General features: G+C 40.3%; 1 protein-coding gene across 1 annotated transcript; it reads left to right on the top strand.

The window, feature by feature from the left end:
• Positions 1–887: 887 nt before the first annotated feature.
• Positions 888–21,517, top strand: LOC127575220 (24-hydroxycholesterol 7-alpha-hydroxylase). Its single transcript, XM_052024929.1, is given in 13 exon segments — positions 888–1,336; positions 4,583–4,718; positions 5,060–5,234; positions 7,487–7,636; positions 8,463–8,499; positions 10,331–10,426; positions 10,842–10,932; positions 14,939–15,072; positions 17,854–17,949; positions 19,390–19,478; positions 20,832–20,889; positions 20,891–20,920; positions 21,358–21,517. Coding segments are annotated over 13 exon segments (1,356 nt in total). The 5' UTR covers positions 888–1,141; the 3' UTR covers positions 21,427–21,517.
• Positions 21,518–21,744: the final 227 nt, after the last annotated feature.

The raw sequence follows: 21,744 nt of genomic DNA, 5'->3' as shown, positions 1-21,744 counted from the left end.
TTTCGGGTTGAGATCCTTCATCTGGACTGAAAGAGTAGAGGGGAGATACTCTGTATAATGAGGCGAGAGGAAGGGATGGGGCAAGAGCGAGTCAGGGTGAGAATGTGGTTGAAGAGCAGGACAACAGTAGAAATCACAGAAAGGCAGCAGTGAGAGAGGGTCTCACAGAACTCCGGTCAAAGAGTTGTAGAGTTTAATGGCATAAGGCAAGGTAAGCTTTCCATCCTTGTCCAACTGCCTTTTAGCATGCAAGGTCAAATGGAGCCAAGTGCAAATTATGTCAGCCTCAGTTGTTATTCATGACAGATTACTTATGGTTTTTGGCCAGATTTGGGCTGATAGTTTATCCTGCAGCCAAGCACAAAGATTTGGTTTGGGCATGGAATCTGCTCAAAGCCACCAAGTGAAACATCATGGAGAGAAGCATTAAAAAGAATCATGAAATCCGAGGAGGTGGGAGCCTCAGGCCAACACAAAATGTGGAAGAGAGAACTTTGCAACCTTCCCACTGATAATAGCTTCAATGACTATTTTAATGAGTGTAAGATTTACTAACATTGTTTTCTTTCTCTAAAACTCCCTCACTCCTCTGGTATAAAAATGGTCTTCAGATCTAATTATTCTACTCTGCTTCTAACTTTTCAGGACCCCAAGGCATGATGTTGAGTCTAGGATATTGGAAGCTCACAAAAACAAGAGGCAGCTGAGATTTCTACAAACATAAAACAGGGAAACCGAACAGCGCCGTTATAGAAAACAATGAGAGCAACGTTAAAATAAAGATAAAATTCACTCGGGAATGAGAGAATATGAAACACGCGAGTATCTTTGGCTCATGGGAACCAATGTAACAAATCGGAGAAACCTTAGTGCATGCCAAAGGGAATTCTCGTAATCGATGGATATGGAGATCACGGAGGGAAAAAAGGGAGAGTTGGAAAGGATTTAGCAATGACTCACATGCATGACACTGCTTGCAGAATTATATATTTTTTTCACACTATGGTGCTGAAGCTTGATTCAGCAAACTTTTTCACCCTACCCCGAGCAATGAGTTCACTGAGCTGTCAATCGCCGACTCTGGGCAGTGGTGCCTGGCACAGGGGAGATTCTGCGCCTTTTGCATCTTCCTGGGCCAATAATGGATGACATGGGCTGCATGTTGCTCCTGGTACACATCTCGCTGACTCTGGCGGCGACCTTTCTTCTCTGCTGGGTATTTAAACAGAGGCAACCAGCGGCTCCTCCGTGCGTAGGCGGCTGGATTCCCTGGTTCAGGGCTTCTTTCCGCTTCGGAAAAGCGCCGCTTGAATTTATCGAACAAGCCAGAGCTCAGGTAAAAAAAAAGGAAACAAGATCATTAAATAAAAATGTGCATTAACCTACGTACAACAATAATATTGCTAACGTTATCGTAGAGTAAGGCTTCGCCAGTGGGGTTCTGCAAGGAAGAGAAATCTGGTAATCTGATAAACGTTTCATTAGTATTTGTGACGAGACAAGGAGTTGGTCTCCCACATTTAGCAGCGCCTCTCCCCCTTCTTTAATTATAACTTCTTACAGTGCGTCATTGTTTCGGGAAAAAAGTCTGCACGTTTCCAAAAATGTTTGTATTTCCACATTCAAGTAGTGTCTCAAAATGCTGGTCTTATTTGCATTTCCCGGCAATAGGAATGGCCAGAAATCCCTCTGCTGGCTCAGTTTATAATTGCACTGTTTGGTGTGGGAGCTCAAATTTGGTTGCCATCAGAAATACGTTACCATTCCGCGTCCACTGTAAGTGACATGAAAGCGGTGAACCTAACCAAAGGGCCCAACGCAGACTCAATCCCCGTTTAGATTGTGGTCAAGCAAGGCCCCGTCAGCGCATGGGCCTTCTTCTAAAATCTTCCTCACTGTAATGCTGCAGCTCGCCCTCAGCCAGCTCCCAGCTGGCGTGAAACTGATCTATAACACCAAAGGAAAACTGTTCAATTCAATGACTTACAGCAGGCAGACGACCCTCATGTAGGAATTCTAAACTACAGCTGGCTCTTTCACTCGTGTACCAGAAAATGGGGCTTACACTAAACATCCAGAAGACCAAAGTCCTCTACCAATTTCCACCTGCAGCATGACTCCCCGACAATCAAAACCTGGAAAATGTGGTCCCATTTCTATATCTTGGGAGCCATCTCTCAGTGAAGGCAGGCATCAATAACTAAATTCACCATCGCCTTCAGTGCACCAGTATTTGAAGATCAAGACCTCAGATCTGTCACAAAATTCTTGGTTTACTGGGCAGTGGTGATCCCTCCCTTCCTATATGCTTCCGAGACTTGGAATACCTGCATCAGCCACCTCAAAGATAGATACCGCCATTATTAGCAAAATCCTTCTAATCCACTGGTAATACTAGTGTCCTTTTTCAGGCCAGCTTTGTGTTGAGGCTCTGATCTGGAGCCTGACTCCACGATCAGCGGCAACAGGACCCAGTTATATGTGTCAGTTACACATGCTCCCAAAGCATCATGTTTGGGTTGGGTCAGGTTGTGTCAGCTCATCTCAGTACTTTATCCAGGTCAGTTTGACTCAATGCTAGCAGATACTGGTTGTGTCAGCTGGACACTTGACCAGGAAATGAGTGGGACACTTAATCCATTTTTAGTTTTGATTTCAAGTTTGTCTCAATGTCGGTGGTTGGGTGTGATACCTGACAAGGAAATACATTTCCAGGAATGGGGGAATGCATTCCCAGGTTTCAGCTTCAGGTTTACATTGGTGCCATGGTCAGGGTAACATCAGGTCACGTGGAGTGGATGAGGGACATGGAGTAACACTGGTTGGTTTTTTTTGGTGTGGTTGTCAAGTCAGGTAAGGAAAAAGTATTAAGGCTCAGGTTAGGTTTGGATTGGCTATGGTCAGGTCAAGCTTTAATCTTATAATCTCAATGGACCTCAACTCCAGTCCTTCTCAACCAGCATCAGTGGCAGGCCAACTCTGAGCTCCATCATGGGGAGAGATTCCAAGAGGACAGAGAAAACACTTCAAGCAAACTCTCAAGTTCTTGAAAAAAAATTACTTAACCAACTTGTGGGAATTCTTAGCTTCCAACAGTTCAAAATGGTGAAGAAGTGTGCAGGAAAGCACTGAAGGACTTGAATCTACACAGGAGAATGCAGAGTTCATGCATAAACAGCAGAAGAAGGGCACACTTTCTTGAGTAGAAGCATGTCATCCTTGTCCCTGAGAGAGTGTCTAAGAAGAAGGACATGAGGAAGATCCCACCTAGAGTAATATTTGGCAAACTGCCATCTCTCACTGGGGATGATAGTTCTGGCTAAGTGGTCTGCCCAGAATCCCAGCAACAGGACATTTGCCTAAGGGTCTGGGTTTGACCCCATACTTACACAGATGGGGCACTAAGAAAAGTATGTGTTCGTCAGCTGCAAATTACATAATGTGGTGAGCAAGAAAAATAATTGATCCTCTTATCAAAGTGCTGGAGGAGCTCAGCAGGTCAGGCAGCATCTATGGAAGGAAATAAACGGTCGATGTTTTGGGTCAAGACCCTTCATCAAGACTGCACCAGATCCCTGTGTGTCTGGGTGGATCCTCTTATCAACATTTGTTGGAACTAAGCCTGGTAGCTGTCATCTTTTTATACTATATTATTTATTGAATCTTAAATCTTAGAAAATATAGTGTAGCAGGAAGATTTGAAAATCATGCCACTGCATTTCATTGGCTCTTGCATTGACATTAGCCCAAATTCTATGGTTTAAAAAAATAGGATAAGCTGTCAGCACTCAGTGCTACTGAAGAACATATCACCATCAGCTTCATGGGTGTATGTTTGCAATTAAGCATGGAAATTACCAGAAGTTGCTGTGCTGATTGCATTTTCCTTTCCAAAACTTTGTTACACTGGTAATCTGCCCAGGGGTTCACATGGAAGGTGGAAAGTTGTGGTATTTGCCCCATAGATATCTACTAGACATGGCAGAAACAGCAGGTCTAGGACATTCTTGGCCAGCTAGTTTGGCCTTGTGGATCTGACCCAGGTAAATACAGGACAATTGCTTGTTGGTGGTGAGTCCCACTCAGTAAAATGTAGCTGAGGCTTATTTTATAGCATTCTCGCTTCTGAAGGCCAGAAGATGCCCATCAGTTATGGTGGTAACTCCTTGACTTAAGTTAAGCTTGACGCACTGCCACTGTTTTTAGAAACCTTGCCCCATTGTTGAATCCAAATCCAAGTGTAAAATCTACATTTAAAAATCTTACAATTGGGTCTCAATATCCTAATGTTATTGGAGGGATCCCTGGTTGTATCTGGATTCATATAAGGACAGGGTTCTGTTGAATTATTAGAACCTTCCTGGCTAGGATAAAAAATGGGAGAATCATCAGGCAGGTGAGAAGCTACTTATATTTGCTGAATTAGCTGGCGGAGTCTTAAAGGAATATAAGCTGTTAGGTCAATATCTATTGCCCTCATTCACATTTTATTAATTGTATCTACAAAATCTAATGGAGGAATGAATTTTTTCAGCCTCTACCTATTGAATAAGTCACACTGTAAAACTATTTTAATTTGTAGTATGGAGCAATATTTACTGTGGTAGCTGCTGGGAAGCGACTGACCTTTGTTACAGAAGAAGAAGATTTTGAGATATTTTTTAAATCTAAAAACGTTGACTTTCAAGAAGCAGTACAGGAGGCTGTCTGGCGTACTGGTAAGAAATAGCACAAAAATGTTATACCTTAATTTTATGTATTTCAATTAATGATTCTAGGAAGAGACCACTCACATGCTAGAAATTGGTATTTGTTAATTATGATTTTTCTGTTTCTATTCCCTCCTAACCAATTATTAGCCCACGTCATCAGGCTATGACTGACTCCATGTGGTTTGATTTGTTTTTATTATTCCTTGTCTGGAATATTATCAGATGTCTTATGGAAATCCATATAGACAACATCTAATTGTACCATCTCCATTAACTCTCTGCTAGTTAATAGTTAAATATTTAATACTATTCAAAGTTTGTAAGCATCTTATATAACTTGTCAACAGCTTCTATAAGTAGGAAGAGTTTTACTAGGAGCCACACAGCTGTTCATGACATGATAAAATGGAGACTGGCTCCATCAAGATTGCATCTTTTCTGCAGTAACCTCTCTAAGGAATTCCACGAATGTATCATGCACCTTGGAACTAAAGGCACTGATGACTTGTATGACCTTGTCTGGTAGGTATCTGTAATGTCACCATGCAAAATATATTCTGTGAGGGTTGTATTTAACATATGCATGCCTTTCCCATCCCATAAATTCAAGAAAATTCCTGTATTTTTCATAAATGTTGCATTACTCTTTGTACAAGTTTTAGATTTATTACTTGTTCAAAACTCTACAGCATGTTTTTGAACTAAAGGATCAATATCTGATGAGCTTAGTATCAGATGAGTTTATAAGAACAGTCAATTTTGAAGCTGAGTTACCCGAAGTTGTTCTAACATAACACAGAGAAAATATGGTAATCTATTTTGGTGTAATAAAATGCTTGCATCTCAGACTTTGAATATGTTTAAGTCCTCTTAATGAAAAGTATGTATCTCTATTACATCACAATGAAAATATAGAAAACTTTCTGATTGCAGAATTGTGCAACAGTTGAGACGGGACCACTGACATTATAATACATCTCTCTTGAATTCCAAATAACAAATGGCATACTTATGGTATTAAATCATTTGATTTGAATCCTATTACTCCTGATCATTTTGACCCAGAAGTATCAAATGTGTTATGTTTAATGCTGCATTACTTGTAGAAAAGGAAAAGTTAACAAGTTTGGCATTTCTGGCCCAAGAAATATAGTTACAACAGAAATTCTATATAAATGGCAAACCCTTAGCCTCAAGCAAATACACCAAACTCAAAAATTTTCAGTCATTTTTTCTGGATGAAAGGTGTTCCTTGATGCCTTCTTTTGGTGAAAAGTTTTGTTTCATCTATTGACAAAAATTTTAAAAAAAAAACTGCTGACAGTGGAAAATTGAAATAAAAACAAAATGCTGGAAGCGTCCAGCAAGTCATGCAGTATCTGTGGAAAGTGAAGCAAAGTTAATATTTCAGGGTGAATGCCTTTCTTCTGTCTGGGCAAATTGCAGCCTTCCAGGCTCAATATTGAATTCTGCAACTTCAGGTAATTTACTTCCTGTTTTTCAGAACTGGCCAGTCAGTCTGTGATAATGGTTCAGATTTTCTCTCTCCAGTAGTGCAGACTGTCCTCTGGTCATGTCCTACTGTTCTGCACCTCATAGCTTTTACATACCTTTATCCATGTTTTCACTCTGTCGCCTTCATTTTATAGCTTTTTATGTTGCTTTATTCAGATTCTCTTTCTCTCTCTCTATAATTGTTCCCATTGACCAGAATACCTCTTTTACAGTTAATCCCCTCAACAACCCTGGCCTCATCTTATCAGGGATATTCCTTTGACCAATCCACTCCTCCCTACTGTTCCTGCAACTTCAAATCAACTTGCTTTCTCTCATTCCTGTTTTGATGAAGGCTCTTCAACCTGAAATGTTAACTCTGTCTTTCCACAGATGCTTCCTGGCCTCCTGAGTGTTTGCAATACTTTCTCTTTTTATCTGTTCCTGAAATGGGGATGCTTTTTATTTGGAAATAACAATAAACCTAAGGGTTTACTGCAGATTTTTAAAAAATACGGTTTTCAGAGTTGATGAAAATAGGTTCAGCTGTATTTAAAATATGCCAACGTATTTTGGCAATGTAATTCCTCTGCAAGAAGTTGAAAACTTAAAAAAAATCTATCCCTCTTTTGGATTTATTGTTGGAAGATCAATCGTAATGAAATGTTAACAATTACATTGCAAAACACTGAGTTTGAATATAGCTCATTTTATTTGAATTCACTTATTTTTGTGGGAATCTAATGATGATATAAATTAAAACTATACTGAAAGAATGGATGCAAGAATAACGATAGCTTGGATTATGGCTCATTCTTAATTGCCCATTCATTAAATGATCATCTGTACAAAGAACATTGCCAGGCTGTTAAATAAAACAGGATTTTACAGTTGAGACCAGTCCTATCCTTATTCGACATTCACAAATAAAATGATCTTCAATCTTAATGTTCCCAAAAAGGCTATAAGAAAATTATCAGCATTGGCTGCCATGGGAAAACAGGCACTAATTGTCAATCTGTCTCAGCTGTATTAAAATATATACATTTTATTTCAATTCAATCTTCTGCACTTTTGTTCTTATTTCAGTAAAGTTCTTATTGACCATAAAAAAGCCCCCGAAAAACGTGTATTTTCTTCATTATTAGGAGAATATAAATGAATATTGCTTGGCCTGTGTCAAAGCCAACGTGTTATTTCTTTCAATCCAAATATAGGAAAGCTTTTCAAAAACTGTGCATTTTCTGATGGGTAATGGAAATCTTTTCTTTTACTGACAGGCATGGTATGTTTTCTGCAGTGGTGAACAACTTGTTTGGAAAAGGCATATGTCCCACTGACAGAAGTGCAGTTAAAGAGTTTGGGGACCACTTCCAGAAGTTTGATAGAGGTTTTGAATTCGGTTCCCAATTACCAGAATTTTTACTAAGGTGAATAATCCATTCTCTTTGCTACTTATGATTAGGGTAAGAGTTGGAGCATTAGGGGTAAGGGAATGAATTTCCAGGGAGGTTTTCTGCTTGTCCACCAACAAAATCTTTGGAAAATTATACAACTCTGGTGTGATACAGGTTCAGAGCTTTGGTGACACAAGAGACTGCAGATGCATGAATCAGAAACAAAAAACAAAACTGTTGGAGGAAGTCAGCTGGTTGAGCAGCATCTGTGGGGTAAAAGAATTGTCACTGTTTTGGGTCGAGACCCTGCATCCGGACTGAGAGTGGGGAGGGAAGGTGGCTGGTATAAAGAGAGGGGGGAGGGGTGAGACAGGCCAGTAGATGATAGGTAGACGGAAGGGTGAAGGATGTTGAGCAGAAGACCCAGATGGGGGAGGGGTGTGGAGTTGGGAGACGGGCAGGTGGCTGATAGGTGGAAGCAGACAAGGGGAAAAATGGCAGGTGGGGGCAGGGGAATGTGAAGCTGAAGACAGAGGCTAGAGCTTCAGAGACCTCCCGTCTTGTCTTTATACCAGCAATCTTCCCTCTCAACTCTCAGAAATTGAACATTGTTACTGCTGTGCACTGTTGAATGTAATTTGCTGTTCTTGCTCATGTGGTTTAGTTTCTCATTGACATTTGCTGACTATTTTTGACAACCGGTGTGGTACAAATGCATTTCCATGATAATCATGTAAATGTGCATCTTTCTTTAAGTATGTAACATTCTGGCATGTATGTCATTTTCAACTTTTGTCTGCAGAGATTGGTCTAATCGAAGCGCTGGCTTCTATCTCTCTTTAAAAGTATTGTAGCCAAGGTTGGAAAGGTTGAAGTCGGCAGATGATGACTCAAAGGTAACCACAGGATGCAATTGAATTAATCTCAGTGTAAACTCAAATAAGACTGACCTGCTGTTTGAATTCATCAAACATATTAAAGTGTAGCATAGATGTTCAGTTCATTTCCTGGTTATGTCCAACAATACAAATCCCACATTCTGTACTGGCGTGTCAGCCAACTTTTTGTTCTCAAGACTCGAGTGGGATTTGAATTCACAAACTTCTAACTCAGAACCTAGCATCTGAGCCATGGCAGATACTGTAACTGCCTCTAAAGTTTGAGATCCAAAATTACTCCCAGAAAGCATCTGAAAACAGTTGTCCAATCCTCATCTCGTGTTGGAACAGTAGGGGCCTAGCTCCCTCTTGAGAGGAAAAAATCTGTTTAGGAGTGTTGTGAAACAGATTCGAGGTCTCAAAGGACAAGGACTCTGAACACAGTCTTAGAGATAAATGATTTACTTACAAAGACAAACGCGGGGAAAAGGTAACGGGGACAACACACACACATGCGCACCAGTGATAGCGAGCATGGGAAAAATCGCAACAAGGGTAAAATACACACATGCACATACAACGAACTGGGTACAAACAATCAAGGAAAAGCAATACGATATCCACCACCCCTTGACTCAGTGCAGGCACAGCTCTACGCTACTGGGAATACTAACTTAGAATGCTCCTAACCCTATTGAAGTGCACACCTTACCAACAGTCTCTCCAGCGTCGTTCCATGGTTCCTCGGAGCAATCAAAGCGAACCAGGCACATGTGGCACTCATTATAGTGCTGGAGGGCTGAGGGGTCCAGCCCAGGTAGTTCAAAAAGGCCAATGGCCCGAGGCCATGTACAAAGGTGCTTAAAGGGGCCAATGGTCAGGTGTGCACTGATGGGTGGGGTGGAGCCAAACCTTGATCGACAGTGGTGTGTCTTCCAACCAGGTAGGGGCAGTGCTGTCATCCGACCAGGTAGGGGCAGTGTTGTCACGTGACAGCCACAACCCTCCACAATACAAGGAGGGAAGTAGCTGAGTGTAAAATCTTCTTTGTACTTAGTGTTTGCCATGATTATTCTGTCATATTGCATCCTTGCTGCAGTAACTTTTGGAGCAACAGTTCTGGAAATACGAGGATAAAAAAGCAGAATGCATTCCAGCATTCTGCTTTGGACTAGCCAATAGATGGCTACATAACATTATGCAAAGTAAAGAGATCTGCTGCTAAAGAGATGAGGTAGAATGGGGGAGGGGAGGAAAATTGTGGAAAATGTTGGGGGAGGAACTGGGGTTAGTGAGCAACCCTTCCATTCACAGAAGGCCTCAATCTTTACAGGGCCTTGCCACAACCATTTTTGTTCTAATAAATTTCACAGAAACATTTTCTGAACATAAAAATATACGATGGGACAGACACTTTATATCGTGCACCGACTTCATTTGATGTCCTTGTTTAATGTGTGTTAGTTATGAAGTTCTAGGTCACAACCTTGTGATTCAATTTGTCATTAAATAATTAAAACAAACCTCACATATTGATAACATCATCATATGTGGGGAATAGGATGGGCAACAGAAACCCGTGTTAGGGTGAAACAATGCTCAGAGATGCCTAGTCCAGTGTCCTGATGGGAGGCACTTCCACTAGAAGTGGGCACAAACACTGCAAAACAGGCACATTTTGCTTTTTGTGTAATTTTGCATAAAAACAGTCTTACAAGGGTACAATTTGTGGTCATCTGATTTGAGAACAAATTGTGCTGCCTGCACAATTTGTCCCAACCTTATTATTTTTAAGTTGCAGGTTAGGTAACTGCTGTGTTGACACCATTAATTAACTTATTCTTTTCAGACTTTGTTGCAGCATCTTCTTGATACTTTGGATGGAAACTGCGCCACTAATTACAGTTTACTGTTGCTCTGGGCTTCCCAAGCCAATGCACTTCCAGTGAGTACCTGCTCAGCTGTCTGTTTTCTGCCAGATATCACAGAACTATAATATGCTATCACTTGTGAAATCTTCCAGGCTCTGGGATGTCCTTGACGTCTTTAAAGAGATTTAAAATTTCTTAGAGCATGTTAGTGGCGCTGGGTGGAGTTACTGGTTTTATGTTAATTTAATCTCATAGGAAAGGTCATTGCTACTCCAGCTCTAATTGTTTGGCTATTATAGTGCTTCGGTAACAAAGGATTGTATTGCATTGTTACAGTGAAAGTTCAGAGAAGATTTACTACCTATAATTGATACCTGGACTGGGCAGGTTGTCTGATGAAGAAATGTTGGACAGGCATCAGTTTGTATCTGCTGGAGATTAGAAAAATGAGAGATGACCTGATTGAAACATGTGCTTTCCCTTTTCCAGATCACATTCTGGACTCTTGCATTTATTATTTCAAGCCCATTTGTTTACAAGACCATTATGAAAGAACTCTGTTCTGTCTTTAATGACCAAGGTAATTGATTAAAAACTTGGATGTTGGATAAGGACATTTCATTTATCATAGACAGTAAAATATAATATATAGTTAACAAAAATACAATGCATAAAGTTGGTTTAAGATTATTTTTTAAATGCTGGCTCATTACAATGGTGCTAATTGTTCTGGAATTTTCCACAGCTCTAATGAAATGTTTGTTATCATGCTACGTTTCTGATGTCCAGTTTTCTTTACTATCAGTGATTGTATCAAAAAGATGATCTTAACAGAAACACTGTTAAGTAAAGGTGACTTGCTGAAGGATCACCAACTTGGGGGAAACTTTTCTACTCATTTTCTCTATCTAAACCCTTAATTGTTTTGAACTACACCTGTTAGTTCTCCCTTAAAATCTTTTCTCCTGTAACAACAAAAATCCCAGCTTCACCAAACTCTGTATAACCCAAGTCCCTTCTCCCTGGTATCATCTCAGTAAACCACCTCTGTACCATTTCAAGGGCTTTGAGATCCTTCCTAAAGTGTGGTGCCTATGATTGTACTTGGTACTCCAGCTGAGACTGAAACCAGTGTTTATCATGACCTCCTTGATAGTGAATTCAGAGGCTCTGTTTATACAGTGGCACCTTAACTACCTTTTCAACTTCCCTGGCAACCTTCAAAAATGTTTGAACATATACCCACTTTTCCAGCCCCAGCGCCATAACCTCCCATAACAGCTCACTACCCTCTTTCAGCCCCACCAAATAATAATATTTATATTATTCTCTGTGTTCTTTGTCCTAAAGTATATCACTTTCTGCTCATCCACGTTTAATTTTGCCTGCATTGTGTTTGGCCACTTTCTCAGTCCTGTCTATGCTCTGCTGATGTCTTGCTGACCGTCCATTAAGTTGGAAATTTTTATGCCATCCAAAACTTCGAAATGGTACTCCCTGTGATCAGTGATCCGAATACTAACCGTGGCGAGACCTCACTGCATCCTTCTCCAATCAGCAAAAAACATCTGTTCACCGCTATACCATTTCCTATCCATGTCAGAACAATATCAATGTTTCTGTCTAATCACTGTTCCCCGCTTATGTGCAAAAAGGAGGAACATTACTGTGGCTATAGCTTACCACTGCTCAATCTAATAAAGATCCTGAGATTACGAATTTCTTAAATCAACCAGCTATTTATTTGGATTTTTTATGCAGATAAATTATGAAACCTCAAAACAAACTGATGGAAGAAACTCAGCGGGTCGTCTGGGATTGGAGTCCTGATGCAAGATCTTTAACCCAAAATGTCGACCATTCCTTTGCCTCAATAGATATTGCTTGACCCACTGAGTATTTTCAGCAGCTTGTTTTTTGCTCCATATTCCAGCATCTGTCTCTAGTTACGAAAACTACTTTGAATAAACCTTCCAGGTGACTGGACAGGTCGATGTAGAAGTGACTCAACTGCTTATTGATTTGGCAATTAAAAGAGGTTGTGAATCACAAATCCTTCTGTCTAGCCCTGACTCCAGGAGGGGAAGTGGGGAGGGAGAACACGGTGTACTCACAACAGCTGCACCAGCATAACTAGGTTTGAAGGAGGAGCTGCCACATGGGGAGGGGTTGAAGGCTGTCTGGGCTGGACTGGGTTGGGATAGTGGGGTGAATATCACTGCCCATTTACCAGTGGATAAGCACACTGGCACCAGGTGACAGGGTAGGGTGTTGGGAACATGACTGCTCCCTCAGGGCTTTTCAGTCTGAATATTGTTCAAACCTATTATAACCTGATTGCTCAATCACGCTTGATATCCCCTCAACCACAGTTGCAGGCAGCACCAAAGCCCTCTCGGGTCATACATTGGACATCTTTTTTGTTAGTTTCCAAAAATGGACTTGATATTTGCATGATCGTAATAGAGACTAAAAAGGAAACAAAGTTGGATTGCTGGCTGTATTAATTTTGTCAATTAAAATGCAATCAAAACCAAGATGAACAGATTTAATTGCAAGAATTAACGAGGAATCATTCTTTAATTACTTGACAGCCTTGACTAACATTTTATTGTAACATTTGGATACTGAATGTCCTCAGTGTAACAATTTTTAGATTGATTACAAGACACCTGGAGTGGGCCACGACTTCTTTTCTTAGCAACAGCATATATATTCTAAATTCCAGTTTAAAACTGGTGGTGTTGGTTGGAATAAGGACTAGCATTACTAGACCATATGTTTATTGTTAATGAAAAACGCTATGATGATGAAGGAACTCAGCAGGCCAGGCAGCATCCATGGAGAAAAGCAGGTGGTCAACGCTTCGGGTCAGGACCCTTCTTCAGGACTGAAGATAGGAAAAGGGGAAGCCCAATATATAGGAGGGAAAAGCAGAGCAGTGATAGGTGGACAAAAGAGGGGATTTGGGGTGGGCACAAGGTGGTGATAGGTAGATGCAGGTAAGAAACAGTGACAGGCAGGTGCAGGGGAGGAGGGGAGAGCAGATCCACCAGGGATGGGTCAACTGTAAGAAAGAGAAAGGAAAAAAAAGAGGGGTAGAAAAAAGAGAGATAGGCTAGGAAAGGGAAGAAGAGAAGAAGCGTGCTGTGGTGGGGGGGGTGTTGTGGGAAGCGGGGTAGAGATTACTTAAAGTGGGAGAAATCCGATGTTCATGCCGTTAGGCTGCAAGGTTCCAAGATGGAAATGAGGTGCTGTTCCTCCAGTTTGCATTTGGAATCCTCCATTGCCAGGCTTCCCCTTTTCCTATCTTCAGTCCTGAAGAAGGGTCCTGACCTGAAACATTGACCGCCTGCTTTTCTCCATGGATGCTGCCTGGCCTTCTGAGTTCCTCCAGCATCGTCATGTTTTCATCTAGATTCCAGCATCTGCAATCCTTTGTTTCTTTGTTTATTGTTAATGTTATGCAATTTGCATCATGTGGAGTACAACATAAAATGGCAGTAACACACAAACTATACTTAGCAGCATTTGTGTCCCACGAGTGCCATCTAATGCTCATCTCCAAGAACGGAAAGTCCAACCTCCTCCCATTCATGCATTCTTGTTACCTATTACCCTAACATCAATACCCTGGGGGAGGTCACCTTTGTTCAGCCAAGTAAGGGAAGGCTGGGTTTCCTGCTGTGAATGAGTCACTTCTTGATTTTCTAATCTTACATCTGTCTGTAAGCAGATGGCAGGAATATGGTGATATACTCTCTTGCATGAGTGCAAGCAAACAAAGAGGCCCTTAGGGCATAGCAGCTGCTTGACCGGCACACCAAACTACATTCCCTTCCCCAAACTGTGGCTACAGTGGTGTGCATCTACAAAATGTTCAGTGCCACTCATCAAGGAATATTCAACCTCTCCCCAACCCATGACCCCTGCCTCCTATAAGGACTAGGGAAGCAGGCACATGGGAATCCTGTAGGTTCCCCCACCAAGTTGCACATCATGCTGACTTGGAAATATATTGCCATTCCTTCAATGTTGCTGGATCAGAATCCTGCAATTCTCTCCACAACTGTACTGTGAAAGTACCTTCTACCACATGGACTACAGCAGTTCAAAAAGGGACTCACCACCACTTACTGAAGGATAATAGAGTGGGCATTAAAATGATGGTCTTATTAATAAAGCTCACATTCTGTATGCAAATAAAAAAGAAACTCAAATGTATATAAAACCTACCAAGCAAACTAATAGAGTATAATAATAGAAGACAACATTTGCTTACTTGACTGTAATGTGACTGGTGACACCTTTCAATTGTCAAAACATTTGCTTGCACTGTATAGCTGTTTTGACTTGATGAGATTGTACAATGTCTGATTCTCATCCCCCTCCATCCTTATCAGTTTGCTCATCTGATGGAAAAAAGTGCCAGCCACTTCCATTGGTACACACTTAAGTGACTAGCATTTTTATAACAGCTTTGGGAATGTTGGGTCAACTGTTACCACTGGATTCAGAACTGTTAAGGGATAAAAGACACCAAGTGTTGCACGTTTGCTCTTGTGTTTTTATTTGAAAATTCCTAGGAAATAAAAAGATTGGAATAGAAGAGACTGATCTACAGAAGCTCCCATACTTAAAGTGTTGCATCCTAGAGACACTTCGTTTGCGAGCTCCAGGAGTAATAACTAGAAAAGTGATGCAACCTCTGAAAATTAAAGTGAGTTATGCTTTTGCTGCCTTGATCCAAAGAATATTGTGAGGAAAAAGATGCATTGGTTATACTAAGAACTTGGGAAGAAAAGCAGACTTTAATTACAGGAGCTCAGTTGATTAAAAAATTCTCCCTTGCAAGATCCAAAATGTGTTTGTGTATATCAGTTAAACTGAATTTAAATTCTACAGGTGCCATGGTAGGATTTTTACTCATGGCTCCAAATCATTAGTCGTAGGCCAGTAATGTAAGCACTGTATTAATGAAGCCTTGAGTGAGGATGCCCAGGTTAGGGGAGACTTAGATTTTCTTTGCTAAACCTGAATGTGCAGCAGTGCTTCTCTTTGTCACATTTACTTTTCGTTACTTCTTCACATCCCAGCTCTCTTACCAACTGGATGAGCAAGGTGGGAAGGTCATAGTGACTTCAAGGTAAAATCGGAGCCCATGAAAGACAGTTGGAAGTTTACAGCATGGGTTAAGTCCACCCCTTCATGTTTTGTTACTGGACTTATAAGGCAAGCTGTTGAGCTAGAACTAGTCAGACAGAAACCTTTCTATTACTACTCCATTTTTGATTTTTTTAATATATTCTGTAGGTGGGAAAATTATTAACTTTGGAAAGAACAGTGCTTTGACTCATCAGATGTGCATGATGCTGTTTGTTGGAATTGCATATTGCGGGTATCTGGATGTGTTGAAATTAAATATCCTTACTTTACAATGTTGATTGAATGTGTTCATCCAGTGAGATCAGGGAAATTTCAAAGATGGCTTAAATTTCAACCAGAATAATAAGTTGCCTCTTCATCCTTGGGTCAGAAAGGGAAAAGTGGCCAAAGATCGCTCCTACCGTTAGGACATGTTAGAGCATTTAGAGGTCAAGGAGGAGGAAGTGTTAGATCTCCTAAACAGTATTAAGGTGGATAAGTTCCCGGGGCCCGATGGGATATACCCCAGGTTATTGAGGGAGGCAAGAGAGGAAATTGCTGGGGCCTTGACCAGTATCTTAGTATCCTCTTTGACCACGGGTGAGGTCCCACAGGACTGGTGAGTGGCTAATGTTGTTCCTCTATTTAAGAAAGGAACAAGGGAAAATCCGGGGAACTATAGACCGGTGAGTCTCACGTCAGTTGTAGGGAAATTGCTGGAGAAAATTCTTTGAGGTAGTATATACAAGCATCTGGAATCCAATAGCTTGATCAGGGAAAGCCAGCATGGCTTTGTGCAGGGCAAGTCATGTCTTACTAACCTGGTCAAGTTTTTTGACAAGGTGACGAGAGAGATTGATGAAGGTAGAGCTGTGGATGTCATCTATATGGACTTCAGTAAGGCATTTGACAAGGTCCCACTTAATCGGTTCATCAAGAAAGTTCAGATGCATGGGGTCAGTGGAGAATTGGCTGTGTGGATCCAGAACTGGCTTGCTCACAGAACCCACAGAGGTTGGTGGTTGAAGGGACTTATTCAGGCTGGAGGCCTGTGAATAGTGGTGTTCTGCAGGGATCTGTACTGGGACCTCTGCTGTTTGTGATATACATAAATGACCTGGATGAGTATGTTGATGGGTGGGTTAGTAAGTTTGCGGATGATACCGAGATTGGTGGAGTTGTGAATAGTGCAGAAGACTGGCAATGGATACAGCGTGATATAGATCAGTTGCAGATGTGGGCAGAGAAATGGCAGATAGAGTTTAACCCGGATAAATGTGAGGTGTTGCACCTTGGTGGGACTAATGTCAAGAGGCAGTACACTCTGAAGGTCAAGACCCTTAACAGTGTTGAAGAGCAGAGAGACCTTGGGGTGCAAATCCATGGCTCACTGAAAGTGGCTACACAGGTAGATAGGGTGGTAAAGAAGGCTTATGGAATGCTTGCTTTCATTAAACAAGGTATTGAGTACAGGAATCAAGAAGTTATGATGCATCTCTATAGAACTCTGGTTCAGTCACATTTAGAATATTGCATGCAGTTCTGGTCACCTCACTATAGGAAAAATGTTGAGGCTTTAGTGAGGGTGCAAAGGCGGTTTACTAGGATGCTGCCTGGATTAGAGGGCATGTGCTATCAGGAGAGGCTGGACAAACTTGGGCTCTTTTCTCTGGAGCAGTGGAGGCTGAGGGGTGATCTGTTGCAAGTGTATAAAATTATGAGGGGCATAGATAGGGTGGACAAGCAATATCTTTTTCCCATTATTGAGTGATCCAATACCAGAGGCATGCATTTAAGGTGAGAGGGGGTAGGATCAGAACAGATGTTTGGAGTATGTTTTTTTACTCAGATAGTGGGGGACGCCTGGAATGCATTGCCTGATAGGGTGGTGGAGGCAAATTCATTGGGGGATTTTAAGAGGGACTTGGATGGGCACATGAATGAGAGGAAAATGGAGGGATATGGGCATGCTGTAGGTAGAAGGGATTAGCTATGTCTGGCACAACATTGTGGGCCAAAGGGCCTGTTCTGTGCTGTACTGTTCTATGTTACCGGTAATCTAATGAACTCTACTGGAACTAAGCCAGAGTGGATTTCAGCTGGGACATGCATCAGGAGCACACTGAAATTAATTGACTTGATAACAGTCAGTGAGCGAGATGTTGACTAGTGACCAGCTTCGGTGCAACCCTGTCCCAGCTCAGAGCTCTTGCATGGAATTTGATCAAATGTCTCTCAGTGAGGAAAGGAAGAAAAGTGAAAGAATGGGACAATACAATTTACAAAGTACTGTAACAGCAGTATTTCATTCTGCAAATGTGCAGATTTATATAACAATTAAACCTTTTTACTCCAGAATTACATCATTCCTTCTGGAGACATGCTCATGTTGTCACTTTACTGGGCACACAGGAATCCCAAATATTTTCCTGAACCTGAAAAGTTTCTCCCCGTGAGTATGTTCTATATTGCTATTTCTACCCCCCACCCCCACCCCTTGTAATGTGGAACACAAATTCTTTCTGGTATTTGAAGTTCACCGAGCAAATACAACTTTAAATTCTTCATAATGATATTAAGATATTTTCACATTAAATAAGGGATGGTTTCCATCATCTTGACTGCACGAAAACCAAATTTGTAATTATTCAGGCTAATAATAATCCATGGATATTTAGAAAGACATCTAATTTGACATAATTAGAAATTTTTGATTTTTTTTAAGAAATGTGCTAGAAAAATACCCTGGTTAAGCCAGATCAGGTATGTTGAGGCATTGACACCCTAAATTTGTACCCCATTCCTGCCATTTTCTTTTTATTTTCAATTTTTGATATCTATATTGATTTGAATTTATAATTGCTAAAACTATATCCTAGCAATATCATACTTTGCATGTCAACCCATTTCACTCTTGGATTGTCTTTCTTGATCTCTCCTTACAGCTTAAGTGCCTAATGAAGATAAATTTTCTCTTCCTAATGCCAGCAAGTTCACAATAGAGCAGTGACCAGAACTCTATACAGCACTCATACTTGTCACAAGTTAATTATAATTTCCTTGGGCTTTTGTTCTTTTCTACTTCTGTTTGCTGCTTTCCTGCTTCTGCAACTGTCATGATGTGTTTTACCAATCTATCTGACAATATCATGAAATCCCTCTCCTATTTTTTGTGACCTGTAGTCTGTAATTTTGCTTATATTTATACTGGTTATTTTCATTTCTCAATCATTAAATTTTGAATGATGGACTCATTGCGCAGATACACGCTCTTTGATTGGAAGCTGACCATCAAGTACCTACCTATACTAATCCATTTACCAGCCCTTGATCCTTGGCATTGTATGCCCTGGCAATTCTAGTCCTCATCTCGATACTATTTAAATTTTCTGAGAGCACCTGCCTCCACCACAACCTCAGGCAGTGCATTCCAGATTCCAACCATCCTCTGGGTGAAAGTGTTCTTCCTCAGATCCCCTCTAAACCTCCTTTCCCATATCCTAAACATAAGCCCTCTAGTTTTAGACACCTCTGCTGTGGGGAAAGGTTCCCTACTGTGTACCCCTATCTATGCCCCTCATAATTTTGTAGACCTCCATCAGGTCTGCCTCACCCTCTGTTTAAAGGTAAACCGACCCTATCCAGTCTCTTCTCATAAATGTAATGCTTCATCCCAGACAACATCCTGGTGAATCTTGTGTGCATTCTCTTTTGTATTTATTTACATAAATATCATTTGCTTGGCCAATTTCTTAATCAATGCAAGTTATTTTATATTTGATCCATATATTATTATTTCTGGTAACCCCTAATTTCCTTCCATTACTTTGTCTTCCAGATTGTCGTGCAATATTCTCATAGCACTTACCTTGAAAAGTTTTGTTCCCCCCAGGATCGATGGAAAGAAGCAGTCATGGAAAAACACATTTTTTTGGATGGCTTCATGGCTTTTGGTGGAGGCAGATATCAGTGTCCAGGAAGGTGGGAATCTGGTTTGGTATCATTTATCTGCTACTGTATTATTATATTTAGCCATGTATATAAAAATAAGGCTGATTGGTTAATGCTGTAGACTGGGAATTTGGACGGGTCTTTTACTGTGTTTGCAGATCATTGACATTGATTACTGTAATAGAATCTGTCCTGTATAAATAAGGACCTTAAAAGAAAAATATTTTTATTATGTACACTTCTACCAACAGTGTACCTCCAAAGAATATAGTTTGTTACATCATTAGTAACCCTTTCTGCTCTCATATCTTCAAAGGTCTCTCTGTAATAAACGAGATAGTTCTATATTGTGGAAATGTGCCTGCCCAGGAACTGAACTAAAACAGTCCAAAATAATTTTACTGTGTGCCTCAAGAAATTGATTAACTTGACAGAACACCATGCATTAAAAATAGCATTTGAATTATTCAGTCATTGAAAAAAAATCGGTAAACCACCCAAATTTAAATTATGTAGAAGGAAGTGCCGTAATTCTATTGTATGTAACAGTGCATTTCTGATTCACCTAACATCTTGTGAGATTTGCTAGCTGTTTTAATGAAAATGTTATATGTTTCAAATTGGCACACATTTCATGTCAATCTGCTTGAGGCATCACATTTCCTCTGCTATGTCTCAAGCATTTCACTTTGTGCATCACAGCTCCCGTCTCTTGCATTAGGTAAGACATCTAAAGCAACACAACTGTGGATCACATTTTATTTTCACAAAGTATCAACAAATCTGTACTCAGTAGTTTAGGAAATACAAGAATCAAAAGGAAACTATCTGGCTAGGAATAAAAACATAGCAATTCAATAATCCAAACATAAACTGTCATAAATATGTTATATATTCAAGTCAAATTAATTATAATTTTGTGAAGTTAGTTTGAGGTGCCATCTTGAGAGATCAACAGGGACTGATTCTGTTGCTGAATTTACATGCACGTGACTTCTGCAGTCATAATATAGATCTTTTTATTGCTTCTATAGCCTGTCAAAGAGAAGAATTTTGCCCCTAAACATTGTCCCATAAAATGCTGACACCATGCACAAGATGTAAACTTACTGGAAACAGAAGAAAAATCACAATTAGTAACGCCAGGAATAAGGAACAGTCTTGTCAGCTCTCTTGCCCCTGAGAATATCATTGAACCATGAAGAATAGTTATAAAGCAATACATACTGGCTCTGAGGTTTTTGAAAGGAATAAAAGGATTGACAAATAAAGCTCTATTTATCTCATTTTTGTTGGCTGAATATAATTGTTGATTAGAGTTTAACAATGTTTGCTTTGAGGCTGGATTTTCACTTCAAACTGCGATTTTGTTTTTTTCCCCAGATGGTTTGCATTGATGGAGATCCAAATGTTTGCTGCTCTCATGCTTTATAAGTATGAGTTTTACTCTCTTGGATCCTGTCCCAAAAGAGGTAAAAGGAATCAAGAATAGATTATCCAAAATGTGTATTGGTGAGCTCTGTGGTTGTTTGTCACCATTCATTGTAGGAAAGGGTGTGTTTTACTGAAGGAGAAATTTACGACATCTCTAATTAAACATTTGTAAGGAGTTGTAATCAAGGGGGAGGAAAAATAGGCAGCACATTGTTGTCTAAAGAAAACATATGGACATTGTGTACATTCCTATTTCATTAACAGTAGCTCTCGCTATTTCCAGCTTCTCTGGAAATATAGCAGATGACTCTTCAAACTGGTGTATTAGCTAATTTTTAATTAAAATTAACGTGCTGGATATTATTAGTTCAATATCTCTGAAAAACATATTGCTGCACAATAATATGTAATACTTTTTGTGGTAGTATTAAGTCTATTAATTCAAATGTATTTTCTTTCTTTCTCTATTTTCTAGAGTCCGCTTCATTTAGTAGGAACTCAGCAGCCACTGGGTCCTTGCAAAGTTGAATATAAATCCCGATGACCATTATTTGCTGTAAATGCTACTGTGCCCAGTGTAAGGACTGCAGTCAAAAGTAGTTTTGATAATGTTTAAAAGCTCTGGGTATAATATAAATGCAATAAATGAGAATGTATGTGACCTATTTTCCAGATTTGTGTATGTTGAATAGCATAAGTTACCACAGAGCAACAGTTGTTAATGGGGAAAGGCAACCTTGATCCGGAGGAGGATTAGTAAAAACTATTAGGAAACTTGGGGGAAAATGTATCTTATATGCCAACTCTCCAAGCAGAATAGCTCATACAACTTGAGGATTGTGAAACAAAGGGGGGAATGGAT

This window comes from Pristis pectinata, chromosome 10, assembly GCF_009764475.1.
Source record: "Pristis pectinata isolate sPriPec2 chromosome 10, sPriPec2.1.pri, whole genome shotgun sequence".
NCBI lineage: Eukaryota > Metazoa > Chordata > Chondrichthyes > Rhinopristiformes > Pristidae > Pristis > Pristis pectinata.
The sequence above is the reverse complement of the archived record's forward strand: the minus strand, read 5'-3'. Positions and strand labels throughout refer to the sequence as shown.